The 18,653-nt window shown below is 36.1% G+C and overlaps 5 protein-coding genes across 7 annotated transcripts; 3 read left to right on the top strand and 2 right to left on the bottom strand.

The window, feature by feature from the left end:
• Window positions 82-1,380, top strand: LOC104738798 (transcription factor bHLH7). Its single transcript, XM_010459009.2, has 3 exons — window positions 82-213; window positions 591-671; window positions 785-1,380. Exons 1-3 carry the CDS (start codon window positions 142-144, stop codon window positions 998-1,000), a joined length of 369 nt encoding a protein of 122 aa, XP_010457311.1. The 5' UTR covers window positions 82-141; the 3' UTR covers window positions 1,001-1,380.
• On the bottom strand, window positions 1,481-3,922 carry LOC104738797 (putative uridine kinase C227.14). Its single transcript, XM_010459008.2, has 12 exons — window positions 3,641-3,922; window positions 3,435-3,532; window positions 3,279-3,325; window positions 3,076-3,153; window positions 2,759-2,951; window positions 2,642-2,672; window positions 2,504-2,562; window positions 2,338-2,411; window positions 2,143-2,229; window positions 2,006-2,067; window positions 1,881-1,909; window positions 1,481-1,767 (listed from the first exon to the last, which is right to left on the bottom strand). Exons 1-12 carry the CDS (start codon window positions 3,708-3,710, stop codon window positions 1,681-1,683), a joined length of 915 nt encoding a protein of 304 aa, XP_010457310.1. The 5' UTR covers window positions 3,711-3,922; the 3' UTR covers window positions 1,481-1,680.
• Window positions 6,626-7,189, top strand: LOC104738795 (monothiol glutaredoxin-S1). Its single transcript, XM_010459007.1, has one exon. It carries the CDS (start codon window positions 6,693-6,695, stop codon window positions 6,999-7,001), a length of 309 nt encoding a protein of 102 aa, XP_010457309.1. The 5' UTR covers window positions 6,626-6,692; the 3' UTR covers window positions 7,002-7,189.
• On the bottom strand, window positions 9,138-12,223 carry LOC104738794 (BTB/POZ domain-containing protein At1g03010-like). 3 transcript variants are annotated; one of them, XM_010459003.2, is made up of 5 exons: window positions 11,978-12,218; window positions 11,287-11,353; window positions 9,985-11,184; window positions 9,654-9,900; window positions 9,138-9,546 (listed from the first exon to the last, which is right to left on the bottom strand). In XM_010459003.2, exons 1-5 carry the CDS (start codon window positions 12,067-12,069, stop codon window positions 9,245-9,247), a joined length of 1,908 nt encoding a protein of 635 aa, XP_010457305.1. In that variant the 5' UTR covers window positions 12,070-12,218; the 3' UTR covers window positions 9,138-9,244. The 3 variants fall into 3 exon arrangements, with proteins under 3 accessions (XP_010457305.1, XP_010457306.1, XP_010457308.1); XM_010459004.1 differs by lacking the exon at window positions 11,978-12,218 and adding an exon at window positions 11,447-11,653; XM_010459006.2 differs by having other exon boundaries at window positions 9,404-9,542; window positions 11,978-12,223.
• LOC104738793 (peroxisome biogenesis protein 6) lies at window positions 13,314-18,108 on the top strand. The gene is made up of 13 exons (XM_010459002.2): window positions 13,314-13,764; window positions 13,855-14,493; window positions 14,575-14,818; window positions 15,035-15,176; window positions 15,346-15,529; window positions 15,650-15,835; window positions 15,971-16,255; window positions 16,371-16,529; window positions 16,623-16,745; window positions 16,831-17,102; window positions 17,185-17,295; window positions 17,475-17,577; window positions 17,832-18,108. Exons 1-13 carry the CDS (start codon window positions 13,501-13,503, stop codon window positions 17,919-17,921), a joined length of 2,802 nt encoding a protein of 933 aa, XP_010457304.1. The 5' UTR covers window positions 13,314-13,500; the 3' UTR covers window positions 17,922-18,108.

Here is an 18,653-nt window from a genome sequence, read left to right as displayed (position 1 = left end):
TTGAAAAAGAGCTCAAAGCTAATCAGAATACTGGCGTTCTCAATGAGTGAGAAGCTTTGTAAATGGCAAATAGAGAAACTGGGCTAGTCACAAACTTTGGAATTGTAAATAATAAAGATTTCTGTTGCGTTTGCTTTCTTTATGCAGACAGATAGGGCTGCTATGATCGATGAGATTGTCGATTATGTTAAGTTTCTCAGGCTCCAAGTTAAGGTAAAACCCCAGTCGTTTTTCAGTTTCAGTAAAATGCTATCATTGAAAGAGAGATTATTTAAAACATCTAGAAGGATTTGGTGGTATAAATACTTGGTCCCCACCACCACCTACTCTATTCAACCAAAATTCTAATCTGAATTAAAGATTAATAATTGTTTAATTCAATAGTAATAAAGAGTAATCAAAGAGCACATGATTGGGTGTTTTTTTGGCATTAGTCTCTTTCACTTAATGCTTGCTTCTCTCCCATGGAGAATCATTACAATTGAGGACTACGATAATAAAGCTAATGAGAACATTGAAGAATATTATGCAATGATGGGCTTTGATAATACTTTTCCTTGATAAGCTTTATCTCTGGTCAACTGTGGCAGGTATTGAGCATGAGTCGTCTTGGTGGAGCCGGTGCTGTCGCACCACTAGTCACTGAAATGCCATTGTCGTCATCAATTGAGGTTAGACTAAAGAGAGAGAGAGAGAGATAGACTTAAAAGAGAGAGAATAAAACAAGAGAACTTTTGGTAATGGGTTTGATTCACTGACTTCTGGTTTAAAAACTTTTCTTCAGGACGAGACGCAGGCCGTGTGGGAAAAATGGTCAAACGATGGGACAGAGCGGCAAGTGGCTAAGCTGATGGAAGAAAACGTTGGAGCAGCGATGCAGCTATTGCAATCAAAGGCTCTTTGCATTATGCCAATCTCGTTGGCAATGGCGATTTACCATTCTCAGCCACCAGACACATCTTCTTCAATCGTCAAACCAGAGATGAATCCTCCACCATAGATTTTGTTTATGGGACAGCATCCAACGTTCCTCAGCTGAAGATTGACATTTTGCTCCTTTTCCCACTATCTAGACTTTTGTGACTGATGAAAGGTAAGTAAAAAGACATTGGAGGTGGAATCTAAGTAGGATTTGTGCAGTAAAGAAGTAAGAATGGGAAGTGTCAAAAGAAGAAAAAGGCTCTCTCGCTTGCTTGGCCTAATATTCTATCAATTTGATGAAAGTAACTCTTTTTGTTTTAAAGACTTTAGTGGGAGTTTGAGGAGGAAAACGCTTTGAGGGTAAGGGTAGTAAAGTAGCTCTGTAGTAGTAGTAATGAAAGGTGTGGGATCGCTTTGAATTATTATGTAAAAAAAGGAAAGAAAAAAGTGTTCGTTGTATTTTGATTTTTCCCTTCTTCTTCTTGCACTAATTTGGACAAGATCATTTAATTTGTTCAAAATGATATGGTTAATATAGTTGACTGGACTGGCCAGTTAATTATTAAAAACATGATTTGCCTATTAGGAGTGTAAAAGAAAACACAATGTACGAACAAAATCCGGGTACATTGCAAGAACATTGGAAATAAATAGTAATACACACACAGTTAAATGCAAAGAAAATTGCTTATTAAAAAGATTTCCAATGCAGGAAAATGACTGTCTTTACCCAAACCATCTTCATGCAAGAAAGCAGATTCAAAAGTTAATAGATCTGATCAGTAAATCAGCATTCGACTTCGACTTTATTATCAGCTCTGCATTGGGTCGGTCGTTATAATCAACCTGCCATCAAAATGTTAAAAAAAAAAAAAAAAAATGTAGCTACTACTACATTGAACAACCATTGAGAAACCATATAACTGAATATTTGCAGAGTAGAGTCAGAGAGCTTTTACCCTCCATTTAGCAACATCTGGTGGTTTACCTGTAGTACGCAACGGAGAAACATATTAAACAAATCAAGGATTCTCTAAGGTCATTGCGAGTCTTTTAGAAATGAAAAGGACTTCTTACTACATACCAGTTGAGATATGCCGGTTTTCAACTCGTTGCATTGCTGTATCCAGATTGACATCGATGAACCTTTCAAATGAAGATGGAAGATATTATAATTGGTAATATTGAGATCTAAAACTTAAGTAAACACACTTTTCATACCACTTATCATCAAACATATCCGAGATGTCTTTCCAAGATCCTTCTTCTAACAAGATGTAGTTTCCTTCTACAATAACCACTTTATGCCTGTAAAAAGAGGACACGAAGAAAAACTGATCGTCTCGGCAAGAGGTATACAAAACCATTATATGATACTATTGAATAAGGATTCAACCGGTTTAGGAAGCTACTTACTGGAGGCTAACAAAGATATCTTCTTCAACTGGATCTCCAACTCCATGATCAAATGATGGTACATAAACTGAGCCCTAGAGAGCTTGAAAACTAATCAGAGTCTAATGCAAGTGTTGTAACTCCAAGATTCTAAGGTCAACAAGAAATCTTGTAACAATCTCTTTACCTCGTTTCTCAGCTTCTTTAAACAGTTAAGCAATAGTGCAGGATCAAAAGTCCATGGAGCTGGTTAATGGATAAAGGGGTCAGACCAATTTTGAACACTTTGAAACCTTACGTAGAAGGTAACTCTAACAGATCTCACCTCCTCTTCTCGCATGGGCTTCTTTGGGATCCTAGAGAGACATTAAAAAAGTCTGGTTAAAAACAAAGAGAAGGAGGGAGAGAGAACTATTTAAAATAAAATCAAATAAAGCTCAACCTCCATAGCATCAAGTTGCGAACGATACAAATGGAACCCATCCATGGGAAGTACAATAGCAACATCGGGAGGATTAACCTCAGCATCAAAAGAAGAAGCTTTCTGAGGCCATAGCCTATTTACACGACGTACTACTTCATTTGCTAATGTGCTTTTTCCAGCACCAGGAGGACCAGCCAAACCGACCAAACGTCTACACGAGCCAACACACACATCACATAGTGGATAAGAGAGTTATCTACATACTAACTAGGGTGCAGCGAAAAGAACAGTTTGGAATAAGAGAGTTTCCAACAGTAGCAACAAAAAAACCTTACTTAACATTTGGGCTGAACATTGATGCTGATGTAGGGACAAGTCGTTCTGCCAACTTATCATATATCTCATCCATACAACTTCAAAGGAGAAGAAAAGTGTCTCAATACTTTTGTAGAAGCAATGAGCAGAGAGACTAGTAGATTGATAAATTATACACAATATACAGGTAGTCTAGAAATCAGCTGATCAATGAGGGATTTACCTTCCATCGACAACAGTAACATCTCTCTTTTGACTGCAAGTAATGATCTGCAAGAGTCGATTTTTAATTCACAGAAGATGATTAATTAAGCAAATCGCAAGAGACTCAAATATTTAAAAATCAAAACTTGTTTAATTTAGAGAAAACCAAACACACCAGATTACGAGGGTTTTTTCTTGTCCGTAAGCTCAATTGAACATGAAAAAGAGATTGGTCCCATGAGTGAGCTTTGAATCCTCTGAAACGAGACGATCCTGCAAATATGAATCGAGAACAATGGAAGCGGGGGGTAGTAAGCTCTTAATCGAAATCCTCCTGATACGGAAACAAACAAAATAGAATCAAGAAACGAAGAACAAAACCTGGAACAGAGGAGGAGTTTGAACTACAGTGGAGTCTGCTGGGTACAGTGGAGAAAGAAGAAACCTCCATATTGATTTGATGAAACAGATTAATAATTATCACTCTAATAGCCCTAAAGAGTTCTTTTTTTTTTTTTGTTGAGATGCAAAATTTCTATGAATTACACAAAACTGATTCGAATCAAAAAGTTTGGATTTTTGTTTTTGTGTAATCCGAGCGAAGCGGTGAGTCGGTGACTGCCTTCTTCTTCGAGGACGAATACGAAAGAGTGTGTTTTTGCAGTTGCAGAGGATAATAATAATAATAATAACAAAATTAATATTTTACTTATGTAATAGCCACGTCATCCTCCAAAACGCCGTTGACCACCTGACTCAAAAATAAGCTTGCTAGCGGCCCACTGGGCCAGGATCTGGACAGCTAGAAACTATAGACACTTACCATCATACACCCGTCACAACTCACAAGTCACATAAACTACAGACGCAACAAAAGAACTAACTCGTAGAATCTATATATTACATGATCAAAACTTCTTTTTTATGTGCTTGAGATGTCTACCTCATTTGGCTAAACCGCATTCTACACTGGCTCTGGTCTAGTAGTAATATCATTGTTTAATAGTAATAATGAAATATATGTATACAAAATGCAATTAAATATGTGTGAGAAAAAATTATATGAAACTGCACTGTTTGTTGTAATGTGTCTTGTAATTGTAATAGTACTCATTTCACTAATAGAGGGTTTTCATCATGGTACATAATTTAATGACTTCTTTTTTGTAAGAATCCGGTTACAAAAAATACGAGTGATGTGTTGATTAATTAGATTTATGGATTAAGACCGATCTAATAAAGCCAACATTCATGTGTGACCTCATGTAAAATAAGCGGCCCTTCGAGTTTCCATATAGCCAATTTACTTTATATACCACAAGGGATCTTGAAATATATATACGAATGAACTAGGGAATTGAAGAAAGAAAAAAAGAAAAGAGATTTTATATTATTCATCCATGCAAAAGCATCGAATTCAAATATGAATAAATGTGCAAACTCATATATGTGAGAGAGATACGTGGCCTATCATGTTCTTGCCTTCTTGGAATCTAAAATAGCTTACCGGTGGTGCTTTACATTTTCCCCGCATATACGCATAATTTCTCTGGATATTATTTGATACATTATTTATAAAAAAAAAACTGAGATAAATAAAATTAGGAATTAATTAATTTTCGGAAATTAAAAGCAAGTTGGGTCCATTTGTAATCTATCTTCTTCATGTCGAATATGTTCTCGGTAGTAGTATTTGATCGAACGAGACCTTCTCTACCGACGACACGTTCCTCACCATCTGGTTCGGACTTTTTCACGTTTCCATATTATTTTAAAATTTCATCCATTTCTGCTGCTACTCTAAAATAATATTTTGTTCTCTTGTCTCATGAAAACAAAGGGAAAGGTTCATATATATATATATATATATATATATATATATATATATTAGCTCACTTTATTAGGGTTCAAATAGTTTTTGGTTTCTAATATCGTCTCTAGCTATTGCCAAAAAAAAAAAAAAGTTGTCTATCAAGAAAATTGATGAGTACGTAACTACCACACTTAGCCTAGTAAGTTATTTAATTATTTCGTAACTCTCCCAATAAGTATAATTTCTTGATGATTCAAAGTCCTAAGTTCTTATACGTTTAATTTGGATGATCGTGCGAAATAAAGTCTAAAATCTTCAAGTACATGTATATGAAAGTTATGAACCAAACCATTTTTAAGGCAAAGTACAGTATGAAGTTATGAATCAAACCATTTTCAAGGCAAAGTTCATACGGGAGATACATGTGAACGATAGAATCATTAAAATACATCAACCAGTTGTAGCAAGTACATATGAATCATTTTCCTTTTGTATTAATACTCAACAGAATATATGTTGTGATTGATAACAGTATAACATAGTGGAACGATGAGGTTGTAAATTAGTTGATCATGCATAACTATAAAAAAACACGTGAAATGAACTTCTTTATAAATCGCATTATAGATCACTTAAATATGTGATACAAGTTTCTCCATCATTATTTCTAACGTTGTAGTTTAATTAGTTGGGCGTATTAGAGCACATTTTAAGGGAAATATCAATATTCATGATCATCACGGTTTTGAGTAAACTACATTAATCAAATTCAAGTTTTCAATATCGAAATAATTACACGTTAATGGGCATATATTAACGTATATATATATATAAGATTAACCATATCATTATGGATTGTGATTGTTCGGAGAGTATATAGATTGGTTCTCTTTTCTTGTCGGTCGAATGATCCGAACGTACAGAGGGGGCATCTTCCTCGTGATCTCCTCCAGCTTGTACGACCTAAACGACAATGGCTCTTTCATGGTATATAATTGCTATTATTATTCCATTTAACACATATATATATATATATATATATATATATATATATATGAATTTGAAAATCGAAAACGAGATAGAATCTTTGTTGATTGTGGTTCTCTTTCTGATAGGCTCTCCAATGTTCTTCTACTTTTCTCTTGTTCTGTCATTTCAATAATTTATTTTGCAAAATTGCCCCCACAAAAAAATGAAAGAGAACTATTGAACTTTATTTCTATAAACCCCCAATGTTTCTTCAATATGCGTATCACCCCCGCGGAAACTTCTATTGAATTTAGGGTTTTGATAAACAGACTTCTAACTGAAAATAAGTTTATAAAATTATATTAATTCTAACTTTTCAATTTACCCTAAATGAAATATTAGATAATTAGGTACCAATCTGAACAACATCAAAAGTATAAAGCAGTAATTAACAAAAAAATATAGGGTTTGATAAACAAATCATGTAAAATTTGAGGGGCTGTTATTTTTATTTTTCCAAAACTAAGTTCATCTATAAATACCAAAGACTTTGCTTGATCCAGACTCAAACCAAATTTCCCCATTACTTACACCAATACACAGAGAGTTACTTACACTACTAATACACAAGCACACATTCAGACAATTTCAATGGAGAAGATATCAAATTTGTTAGAAGACAAGCCAGTGGTGATATTCAGCAAGACATCGTGCTGTATGAGTCACACGATCAAGTCGCTTATATCTGGATACGGTGCGAATCCAACGGTGTACGAGCTAGATGAGATGTCTAATGGAGCAGAAGTCGAAAGAGCACTAGCCGAGCTTGGATGCAAACCGACCGTGCCAGCTGTGTTTATAGGACAACAGCTCGTCGGTGGTGCAAATCAGCTTATGTCTCTTCAAGTCAGGAACCAACTAGGCTCGTTGCTCCGAAGAGCTGGAGCCATATGGATTTAAGACTTTTAATGTCTTAATTTCGAGATGCATATATAGCTATATATATATCTTCTAGTATAGATCAGTGACTGAAACGTATATGTGTTTATGCTTCAAACACTACGAGATGATCAATGTTTGAAGCATATATATTAATATATATAGGTGTAAGTTCAGGAAGAAAAAGAATAAAAAAGCAGTTTGATACAGTTTCGCTTTTGTGTTTTGAATGCAATCGCAATTGTTTAGTTAGGAATAAAATCGTATTTGCATCATATGTATTTACCTAATTACCTGAGGACGTTATATATATAAAAGTGTTATATCAGTTTTTATTGCCTTGTGTTATGGTGCATTTCTTATAAAATTATAACATTCAAGAAAAAATAACAAAATAACATTTCTTAGGTATCTACAATTTCAAGTCATACAAAGTCAGTAGGAAATGTGATGTAGAGTAGCGGTTGATCATATATGATAGCAAATCTGTTAAGTCTGTTAGCAAAGCTTGAAAATATTGAAATTTAAAAAACAAAACTCTACCTCCTCTCCAACACGATCAAACTATGGACACAAGCAGTCTTGCCAACAACTTCAATAATATGATCAAAATCAGCTAAACAGAACCCAAACGAAAAGCCGCCTCCTTCAACAAAATGGATACCATCATCATCTCCCTCATAATCTCCTCCCTCAGCATGGGTAAATGAGCATCAAATTCTTGGTACATGCATGCCACACTAATAGTTCCAGTCCATGGTAACTTTCTTAAATCTCTACTGGTTTTCTCCGAGTCGCGATAAACCAATACAGTGACAAAACCTTTCTTCCGTTGAGATTCGATGAAATGTCTTCCCACACATGATGGGACATCGTAAATAGACTATCCCAAAAAGAAAAAAAAAAGAATTGAACAACATTAGAACAGATGAAATACAGAGGCGTATTATACTTTTAATACATATGGGATCTATTGAGCTCATGATTCGTCCCAAGGATGTTACCATCAACATTGGAAAAGTTGCTCCTATTCCAGTATGTTCATTCCCTGGTGAAAGTTGGAAAGCAATTGTATATGAGTACAAACTTGCATGCTTGACTTGGTGGATGGATCCCATAAGGCCAAGGAAGATCAGGTTTGCAACTTGGAAAGCATCTAGTGGTGAAGGACACAAGAATGAGCATATAAGCAGATGAGCAGATGGAATCTAGCTATTTACCTTTGTATGAGTTTTTATCTAAAACAATATCTGATCTCTTTCAGTTTTTTTGGTTCTCTTTTTAGATTCCTATGGATACCTATAATGAAATTATTCTATGAGAGAATGCAGTCTTTTGCTTCTGTTTTGAGACAATCATATTTCAGAATTTTGATATATGAGATTAAATGTGGCATGCTTTGTTTTCTTTTGCGTAAAAGAACAACATTAGAACAAAGCTAAGCTGTTATTAAACTTCAAAAATATTGGAATTTAACTAACATTAGCCAATATTAAAGACAAATTTGGTGCAAAAATATCATTTAGAATATTAAATCTAGATATATCTTCTTTTAGAAAGTAATGAAAGCCATTTTCCATAATAAAAATTTAATAATAATAACAGCAAAAAGTATAGATTAAGATGCAAGGCTTGGTATTATCATAGATAATCAACATTATCATAAATAATCAATGTTATCAACATTATGTTAGCTACAACATTATTGGCTAACATAATACAAAAATGGGATGTAAATTAGAGGAACCTTTAATTAGTTCAATGCTCACCTAAACATTAATTAGGTAAAGTGTGTATTTATATATTTACGGAAGATGTGAATGAACTTTGACTTCTCTATTATATTTTGATTTTATTCCCCTAATCTTTTTTATTATGTTTATGGACTGGTGTTTTCCAGATCAAACGACGGCGTCGTATTTTGCCAGAGTAGCGTCGTATTATTTCAGTAGTAACGGCATCATATTATTGCCAGAATACAACGGCCTATTGCAAGAGTCTGCGTCGTTTATCGCAAGAGTACACCACATCGTATTTAATACCTGAAGCACAACGGCGTCGTATAGTGCATACTCTTGCAGCATGCACAATTTTTTACATAGCAAAGACCAGAAGAAAACACCAATCGGTCCATCTCTCACATTTCACAAAAACAACTATAAAAACACTCATTCTTTAATTATAAAGTATTAAAGCTATACAAAAACACATGCAGTCACAAATCAAACTCCCCAACATAAAAAGAAACACTCATTCTTTAAAAATCAAGAAACAGAGTGTCGTCTTTTTCTCTGAAACAAGAAACGACTCTCAGAACTTGCCTTGCCACTGAAGGAAGGTTTAAGACTACTGAAACTGAAGAGAGAATTGAGTTTACTTATCTTCTTAGCAAATGACTTGAAAAGCTTAGTCCCTGGGTTAGATTTCACGAGTTCTTGCTTAATCGAGATGTGATCTTTCTCTAGATCCGTTAATCTCATCCTCATCCTCGCAACCTCAAGCTTTAGCTCTCTGTTTTCTCTCCTCACCGACGCATAATTATCTCTTGGAGATATCGCTCCACTTCCTTGCGTTTCAAGCAAAACATACAAACAAACAAAAAACGTTTTAGACTTGCATTAGATGGGTGTTTACTAGAAGAGGTCTGACAATAGGGGTAAAAAGGTAATTTACCTGCTCCACTTCCTGACCGTTGAGGAAACTGATGACAGTTACTGCTGAATAGAAACTGAGTAGGACCAATGCTACTGCTCATTGCGTTTCTAAGTCTGATCTGCTCAAAGTACAACACTTGTACGGCCATTTGCACAGGTAATCTCTCGTTCTGAGCCGCGTGGCTACAAGCTTCTTGTGATAGTTTCTGTGAATCTATCGTCTTACAGAGACGATAACGCTCCGAATCCTTTATATTTGGATGAACCTGTCACACCAAAAAAAACAACAACCTTATATGAGTACTTCTGGCAATTTCAAAGAACGAAACAAAGATTGATGATTTTCTTACTTTGAGGTAAATGTCAACGGCTCGATAGAGTCCATCACTGATGATACGAGCATGATCTGGTAAGAGTTCTGCTAAAGCTATAAACTTTGAAGTTGTGAGATTTGGATCCATTGCTATCTCTGCTAGATAGTTATCCATTAGCTTCGATACTTTTAGGATTGAACTCTGTTTTGGAGACCCGGGACTGTCGAAATCGTAGATCATCTCTGTTTCGTCTCTAAATTGACGATGATGATGTTGTTCTTCTTCGTCATCGTCTTCATCGAGGTTCAAGAATATAGAAAAGATTCTCAAGATAGAATCAATGTCGTACATGGTGCTGTTGATTCCGTTGGGATTTATCGGAATCAAGACATCTTCGAGGATGGCTTGGTCCAACTGCAGACCGATCCTTCGTTCTAAATCTGATCTACACGATCCTGAGGAAGGGGATGATGATGTTGCGATGACCATTTTGAGAAGACTTGAAAGGAACGCCATTGGAACAGAGCTTCTTCTTCCTTGTGTTGGAAGCAACCTCACTATTGTTTCCACAATCAATCGCTGTTTCTTCTTACATTCCACATCAAGAACCCTGTCTTTCTCCAGTTTCGGATCGCGAACCATTAGCCCTTGAAGAGACTTATTCGTGTAACTTATTAGAATCTTGCTGATCACGTCTTGTCTTAACCCTTTGGACTTAACCGCAGAGACAACTGTCTGGAAGAAATCAAGATTCAGAATAGCTAGTGATTTCCCCCACCAGTCTAACGGAGTTTCTGGTTCGATATTTGTACCTGAAAACGTATAATCGAGCTTTAAAAGACCAGAGGTTAGCTGTTCCTTGCAGGCATTGTTGGCAATAGCTATGATTAACCGATTCACCAAGTTGAGATCTTCAGAGACTGGGATTAGGGTTTCGCAATGATGTAGAACGATGATGGAATTAGAAATACTCGGGAAGATTGTCTCTTTCAAGAAATGTTCTGTTTTAGTAGCGAGATTATCCTCTGAGAAATCCTCTGTCATCTCAAGATAATGAGATGCACAACGAAGCTTAGCTATGTTAAGAAGGTTGATTTCAATGTTGATTCCATAACAAAACTTAGCTGCGAGCTCAAAAGCCTCAGATCCTCCCGGAGCATTCGAGAGACAAATATTACAGATTTTTGGATCCGCTAGAAGCTTTCGGATTTTTCCACTCCGAGACACAAGAGGAAACTGAGAAAATGAAAACAACAAGTAACAGTTGAAAAAAAACTTCAACACAACTCAAGAACAGAGGATGCTCTGTTTTTAAGGTTCTTGTGTTTGCTTTTTTACCTTATGAAGACAGAAACTGGAAGATCCAACTTGAACTGTAAGATCACTAGAGACATCGGAGATCGGCCTGCAAAAACAGATAAAAATCCATTAAGGTTCCGAGATTTTTATATAACCAAAAGGATTTCTGAAACATATGAATGAAGGGATCTGTGTGGACTTGAATTTGACGATCATATAAGAAGTGCTTCTATATTCCATGACTCCAACGCTAAGATTCTAGGATAACGAAACAGTGAAATTTATCGCCAAAAATAGTGTATTCTTTTCCTGGTTTTGAAAACATTTTTCAGATTCACAAAGGGACCTTTAAGGTTTTGTCTACATCAAACTTTTTCAAGTGAAGACAGAACCAGATGACTTGTTAATGTACGGATATGTTCCACATAGATACAAAAGAAGATGAAGAAATTATTGGTTTTGATGAACAGTAGTATAAATAAAAATAACTTGTGGCTACAGATTCACATCACACATAAGATTGAATCTTTAGCTGAAATTTCATCAGAAAGAACAAATGTTTAATTCTTTTTCTCTGACAGTTTTAATCATCGAATCTGCGTCGAGAAAACAAATACTATATGAATGCAGACGACACAAGAAGAACCATTTTCAGTAACATACTTTGTTTTTTTTTTGGTAACAATAATTACAAAAGTGTTTTTTTTGGAACAGAGACTATAAGTGTTACCATTCAGAGGCATGCCTGATACTTGAATTGAGACGAAACCCTCTCTTTCCTGTGAAAGCTGGCTTCAATTCTCCGACTGTAACAAGTCCCATTTTCTCTCCTCTCTCTCTCTTTCTTTCTCTTCGTCACAAGGAACAACAACAAGGAGAAGAGCTCTTGCAGTTGTAATACTGCAGTGAATGTACGTAGTTAATGATACAAACAAAAAGAAAAGGTAGAGAAAAGGGTTTTTGATTTAATCGGGTTAATTAATTCTACTAATTGCGTGTAAAGCTGGGGAAGATCATTATTAAGCGAGTGAAAATCAAATGCATGTAATGTATAAAAACATATTAGTTTCTGCTAGGGATCCTTTGAGGCATTCCCATCCATTATTATGGGCTAAGGTTTCTTCTATCTTTCTGATGTTGATCCTATGGTAATCGTAATGATTATGTCCACTCTTGTTTGCTCAGAATTCTATTATAACAAAAAAATTAAGATGATCATTAATCTGATTTTGCTATATACACTCTATTACTCTGTCTGTCTTTTAATTATATAAGGGTTTTATAATGTAAAGTTTCATAAATATAAGAAATAAAAGGAAATATCTGTGTCATGTGAATAATTTGATGAGACCAAGCTTTAAGATCACTCCATGCTTTTAATTTTGGAAAATGTATTGTTTGTGTGTGTGGTCCAAACAAATTAGGGACTAACCTTTGCTTTGGTTAGAAAAAAATAAAAAATAAAGGAGAATGAACGCTGTAGTAGTGATTACACCGATTGAGATAGTATAATTTAGCTTTAAAGGCTGTTAATGTAATGATGTTAGGCTGATCAAAATTCTCGAGCCCCTCGAAAACCTATAATTTTATATACTCCATATTTTATGGTAATTATTATGATAAACTCTAACACTTCATGATGGATCAGGTTATCACTATCTATTTTTTAGTTGTTCGTTTGATTGTGTAAGGTTGACCAATAACTAAATTACTGCTATCATACACCAAACGAACATCAGGGTAAGTACATAAATTAAGGCATTGTTAATTTTGTTTCGGGGAGTTTCGAGTTTTGTTCATTCTTAATCAAAGATTAGGATAATCAGGTTATTGTAATACGAAAGAAATAAAGAAAACGTTGGTTTTTCATCAGAATTAATATTTTTCCTTTTGGTATATATATATATATATATTTTTTTTTTCTCTGGAATTTCAGATTAAATAATATACAATTATTTGCTTAACCGAGAAGTTTAACACTCCATCAATGAAATTTTTATATTTTCTCCTTTCTATATATAAAATTAATATTTTTGTCATAAAAATTAGGAACAAAAAAAAATAAAAAAAAATCGTTATCATCATCTGATCCTCTTCCTCGGTTAGCGTACTGTGAATACAATACAGTCTTTGTAAATTGAATCACTTCCAGTGCAAACTTGAAGCTAATCTAATGAAAAATTAGGGTTTTTTTTTTGGTCCTTTTCTATCTTTGCGTCTTATTTGGGAATTCGATTAGATTCCGCTGGAATAATGGTGGAGAGACGGAGTCCTCTGGTTCTATCATCCACCAGAACTACACTCTGTTCAGTGCTCAATTCGTTGCAACCCGTCTCTTCCGATGGCGAACGAGTTCTGCTGAGTCACGACGGGGTTGTTTCGGGTGGATCCGTTAGGTTGTCTGCGGGGATTCTCCGGTGCCACGATGATTCGAAATTGGATACTTTGGATGACTCTTCATTGGTGGGACTCTCCACTCAACTGCTCAAGAGACTATCTATCAACTCTGGTTCTTTGGTAAGTCCCTTTTTTTTTGAAAATAAAAAATCTTGTTCTCCTTTTTTTTTTGTAGGATTGTGGTTAACATTGAGTGATTATAAATGTTAGGTTGTTGTCAAGAACATTGAGATAGGCATTCACCGGGTTGCACAAGTTGTTGTGCTTGATCCTCCCAACAAGCTTGAAGATGCATCTCTCACTAGAATACCTGTTTCGGGCTCTCTTCATACGATGCTTGTCTTTCCCACTTATGATTTGATGGGACACCAGTTATTATTAGATCAAGAGGTTGCTTACTTGTCCCCAATGTTAGCTTTTAATCTTAGTTTGCACATATCTTGCTTGAAATCCTTTGTTCATCGAGGAAACGAGGTCTTAGAGAAGTATTTTGAAGCTAAGTTTGACGAGGAGTTAATTGAAAAATCTGCGTCCGAAGATGAGTCAAAGATTGGTTTGGATTTGGAACCTGTGTCCGAAGTTCCAGGCTATGCATCACATCTGAGAGTTTCTTTTGTTAAAATCCCAGAGTGTGGTTCCATTCAATCCCTGAAAGTCAATTCGTCGTTTGAAGCTGAAGAGCGACAAGGGTTAATAGATTCCGCATTGCATAAGTATTTTGGAACTGATAGACATCTGTCGAGAGGCGATATATTTCGCGTTTACATTGACTGGAACTGTGGTTCAAGTATATGTATTCCATGTAGTCAAAGGTTGTGCTCAGAAGGCGATGACTTTATATATTTCAAGGTAATATATTATGTTTTTTGTTTGGCTAGAAAAAGGCTCATTTTTGCCAGACCTTATTGAAACTTTAGTTACTCTGCGCAGGTCGTTGCGATGGAACCTTCTAATGAGAGGTTTCTTCGAGTCAATCATTCCCAAACCGCCCTTGTCCTTGGAGGAACTGTCTCTTCTGGTCTTCCACCAGACTTGCTGGTTTCTAGATCAAAGGTTCCTATGCCCTTACAGGAGGACATAGTAAATATTTTGGCATCGGTGCTTTCGCCACCTCTCTGTCCATCAGCACTCGCCTCAAAACTCAGGGTTGCTGTTTTATTGCATGGTCTTCCAGGTACATATGCTTCTATTTCATTAACAATATTCTTCACCTTCATATCTCTAGTTAAGTTTTAAACTTTATCTGGAGAACAATGTTAAGGAAAGACTAGGAAGAGACTAGGAAGAGACTTGTTTTTGTGTTCCCATTTACGGTGATTTGAGAGATCCAAAAATTTGTACATAAATGAATCAGGTGCTAATAGCTTTTTTTATCTAATGCTTGTTTAAGGATGCGGGAAGAAAACTGTTGTTAACTATGTTGCTAGGAGGTTGGGGCTGCATGTAGTCGAATATAGTTGTCACAGTTTATTAGCATCTTCTGAGAGGAAAACATCTGCTGCGTTGGCCCAGACTTTTAATATGGCAAGAAGGTAAAAGGGCTTGTATTTTTTTGTCTTCTTTCAGATATTCCTTATTTGTACTACGCACATGGACATGCTACTTTATATGCTCTGCATTCAGTGAAAATTACTATAACTTCATAATATTGTAAACATATTTATCAACAGCTTGGTGAATGCCTTGTTTTCATTGTCACAGATATTCACCAACGATACTTCTGCTCCGGCATTTTGATGTGTTTAAAAATCTGGGCTCTCAGGATGGCTCAATGGGTGATCGAGTTGGCGTGTCCTCTGAGATTGCATCAGTTATTAGGGAACTCACTGAGCCAGTTTCTAATAGTGAATACAGTTCCATGGAAGAACATTCAGATATCAATATTGTAAGATTTGCATTTCTTTCCTTGGTTCTCCACTGCATGGTGAATATTTTATTCACCAGCAATATTGATTTCAAAAATCCATCCTCTCTTGATGCCTTATCTGTATATCTGCTAATGCAGTCTGTAGAAGTTGGGAAGTTTAGGGGACATCAAGTGCTTTTGATCGCATCTGCTGAAAGTACTGAGGGTCTCTCTCCAACAATCAGGCGTTGTTTCAGTCATGAAATACGTATGGGTTCTTTGAATGACGAACAGAGATCAGAGATGCTGTCTCAGTCACTCCAAGGTGTTTCTCAACTCCTTAATGTATGTGAGTACATTGTTCCATAATTCAAGTATTTGTGTTTTGATATAGATACCAAACAAATCCAATTATTTCGTCTATTTTCAAACTATAATTAACAACTCCAGGCTTGATGCTTAGATATTTTCACATTGTAGACCAGCTCAGGCGATTTTTTGAAAGGAATGGTGGGACAGACTTCTGGCTTCGTTCCTCGGGACTTGCGTGCTCTTGTAGCTGATGCTGGTGCCAACTTATTCATCAGTCAAGAGTCCGAGACCAAGAAAATTAATTACCTGTCAGATAATCTTAGTGGAGTTGATGTAATAGACAAGGCAAGCCAATTAGGTAACAGCAGTGAGAGATTAACAGGTGAGGAAGACTTTACTAAAGCTTTGGACAGATCAAAGAAGAGAAATGCATCAGCCCTTGGTGCTCCTAAGGTAACATAAGCATCGGGTTTTTTTGCTGTGGTGTTTCTCGTTTCCTTTCCTATTTATGAGACAGCTTTGCATAATCAGTACTGGAGATGCATATAACTTTTATTTCTATTCTTAGGTTCCAAATGTGAAATGGGATGATGTTGGTGGGCTTGAGGATGTGAAGACATCGATATTGGACACAGTTCAATTACCTCTCCTGCATAAAGATTTATTTTCTTCTGGATTGCGTAAACGTTCTGGTGTGCTTCTCTATGGCCCTCCAGGAACAGGGAAAGTAAGTAACCCGTTTTTGTTTTGTGACTTTTAACGTCTGTTAATAGTCTGTTTCTGGCAGTTATATCTGTGGTTTTTTAATTGAAATTTATAGACTTTACTGGCAAAAGCTGTGGCGACAGAGTGCTCCTTAAATTTCCTCAGTGTAAAAGGTCCAGAATTGATCAACATGTATATTGGAGAGTCGGAGAAAAATGTTCGAGATATATTCGAAAAGGTAATTTATTTTTCTTCTTCCCTACTAGAAACCTATTAAATCTATGGGCCTGATTTCTAAAGTAATGTGTTTTCTTCAATTGCAGGCGAGGTCAGCCCGGCCTTGTGTGATCTTCTTTGATGAGCTTGATTCTCTTGCTCCAGCTCGAGGTGCTTCTGGTGATTCTGGAGGAGTCATGGATCGAGTGGTCTCTCAGATGCTTGCAGAGATCGATGGACTCAGCGATTCATCCCAGGATCTGTTTATCATAGGGGCAAGCAACAGACCTGACTTGATTGATCCAGCTCTTTTACGACCTGGCAGATTCGACAAACTTCTATATGTTGGAGTCAATGCTGATGCATCTTACAGGGAAAGGTTACGCATCTAAACAATCAAAAGCATGATTTTATTTTTCCAGTGACAAAAAACAAGAAGCTCCCTGATTCTTGGTTGACAGGGTCCTTAAAGCACTTACTCGGAAATTTAAGTTAAGCGAAGATGTATCTCTTTATTCAGTAGCAAAGAAGTGTCCCTCTACATTCACTGGCGCTGATATGTATGCATTGTGNAGAGAGAGAGAGAGAGAGAGAGAGAGAGAGAGAGAGAGAGAGAGAGAGAGAGAGAGAGAGAGAGAGAGAGAGAGAGAGAGAGAGAGAGAGAGAGAGAGAGAGACAGAGAGGGTTACTACTTTTAAGACTATATATGTCTCTAATATTCTGTGTAAAAGTTTATTTAAATCACGTTCTATCTGCATACTTGGCAAATGCAGGTCTCAAAATCAGATTCAGGGGATTTTCCTCCAGAAGATGATCCAGATTCAGTTGTTGTAGAGTATGTAGATTTTATAAAGGTAAAAACCTCCATCTACTTCAAAGAGTTGCCATTTTCATGGTTGGGTAGAAATGTTATTTTGGTTTGATTCGGTTTAGTCAGTGGAAAGTTCTATACCGAAATAGAATCAAAAGTTTTTGTTTGGTTTGGTTCGAAGCAAAACACAGGAGTCGGATTAAAAATGCAAAGTATATCAAAGCTGTGGTATTTACTTTCCTGAGAGATCTCAGGTTTCATGTGTTATAATGATTCGCACTCGTGTTTTTTCTGTAGGCAATGGATCAGCTCTCGCCATCGCTCTCCGTAGCTGAGCTTAAGAAGTATGAGATGCTTCGAGATCAATTTGAAGGCCGTTCGAGTTAAACCCCTCTCAGTAAGAACAGCAATCAAATGACATTACGACCCAAACTAGCATACAAATTACCGAGCTGCTGAAATCTATTTGCCTTTGAATATAACAGTCAGCTTTGTTATTACACATGTCTATTGAGTTTGATATCTATGTCGACATGAAAAAAGAGATTAAGTGCAAAACTAATAATAAGACAAATCTACAAAACGTGTTGTCACCAACAANAAAAAAAAAAAAAAAAAAAAAAAAAAAAAAAGACAAGCAAACCGTGACATCATCACGTGGAGAGCTGGTCCGAAATCAATTTGAGTTTTTTTTTTTCTTTTAGGAAATTAATTTTGTTGGGTAAAAAAAAAATGTTTGTTGTTAATTTGCTGTTTGGTTCGAGAAAATAGAGACAAGAAGAAGAGAATGAGGAGGAGGAGGAATCAAAAAAACGGAATTTTGAATTTTACAACGTGAGGTATAATAAATCTCCGCTTCGATCTCCTTCTCTCAGAGCTCCTCTTCTCTTAGCTCTATTCCAAATTTGCTCCAATCTTGCGTCTTAGCTTTTTGGTAATCTGAATCCGTTCTGGAGCATTTCCATAGGCTGCTTTGTTCAAGTCTCTATGCTGTAATTTGGGTATTATTTAAGAGTTTGCTTTGATCTCGATCTGGGTTTTGTCTGAGAAATCTCGGAAGAGATTATTATTATTAGCTTCTTCGATTGATAGATAGGATATGAGATAGGTGGGGGGGGG

Source organism: Camelina sativa, chromosome 14, assembly GCF_000633955.1.
Source record: "Camelina sativa cultivar DH55 chromosome 14, Cs, whole genome shotgun sequence".
NCBI classification, from domain to species: Eukaryota; Viridiplantae; Streptophyta; class Magnoliopsida; order Brassicales; family Brassicaceae; genus Camelina; species Camelina sativa.
This window is presented reverse-complemented; position numbering and strand designations above follow the sequence as displayed.

Coding starts and splice junctions, on each gene's coding strand:
- LOC104738798 (XM_010459009.2), top strand. CDS start 142: ATGCAGACAGATAGGGCTGCTATGATCGATGAGATTGTCGATTATGTT. Junction 214..590: donor TTCTCAGGCTCCAAGTTAAG/GTAAAACCCCAG, acceptor CAACTGTGGCAG/GTATTGAGCATGAGTCGTCT. Junction 672..784: donor CATTGTCGTCATCAATTGAG/GTTAGACTAAAG, acceptor ACTTTTCTTCAG/GACGAGACGCAGGCCGTGTG.
- LOC104738797 (XM_010459008.2), bottom strand. CDS start 3,710: ATGGAGGTTTCTTCTTTCTCCACTGTACCCAGCAGACTCCACTGTAGT. Junction 2,952..3,075: donor ATGTTCAGCCCAAATGTTAA/GTAAGGTTTTTT, acceptor TGGCTCGTGTAG/ACGTTTGGTCGGTTTGGCTG. Junction 1,768..1,880: donor CAGATGTTGCTAAATGGAGG/GTAAAAGCTCTC, acceptor TTTTGATGGCAG/GTTGATTATAACGACCGACC.
- LOC104738795 (XM_010459007.1), top strand. CDS start 6,693: ATGGAGAAGATATCAAATTTGTTAGAAGACAAGCCAGTGGTGATATTC.
- LOC104738794 (XM_010459003.2), bottom strand. CDS start 12,069: ATGGGACTTGTTACAGTCGGAGAATTGAAGCCAGCTTTCACAGGAAAG. Junction 11,185..11,286: donor CCAGTTTCTGTCTTCATAAG/GTAAAAAAGCAA, acceptor TCATTTTCTCAG/TTTCCTCTTGTGTCTCGGAG. Junction 9,547..9,653: donor ACGGTCAGGAAGTGGAGCAG/GTAAATTACCTT, acceptor TTGAAACGCAAG/GAAGTGGAGCGATATCTCCA.
- LOC104738793 (XM_010459002.2), top strand. CDS start 13,501: ATGGTGGAGAGACGGAGTCCTCTGGTTCTATCATCCACCAGAACTACA. Junction 13,765..13,854: donor CTATCAACTCTGGTTCTTTG/GTAAGTCCCTTT, acceptor TATAAATGTTAG/GTTGTTGTCAAGAACATTGA. Junction 15,836..15,970: donor GTGTTTCTCAACTCCTTAAT/GTATGTGAGTAC, acceptor TTCACATTGTAG/ACCAGCTCAGGCGATTTTTT.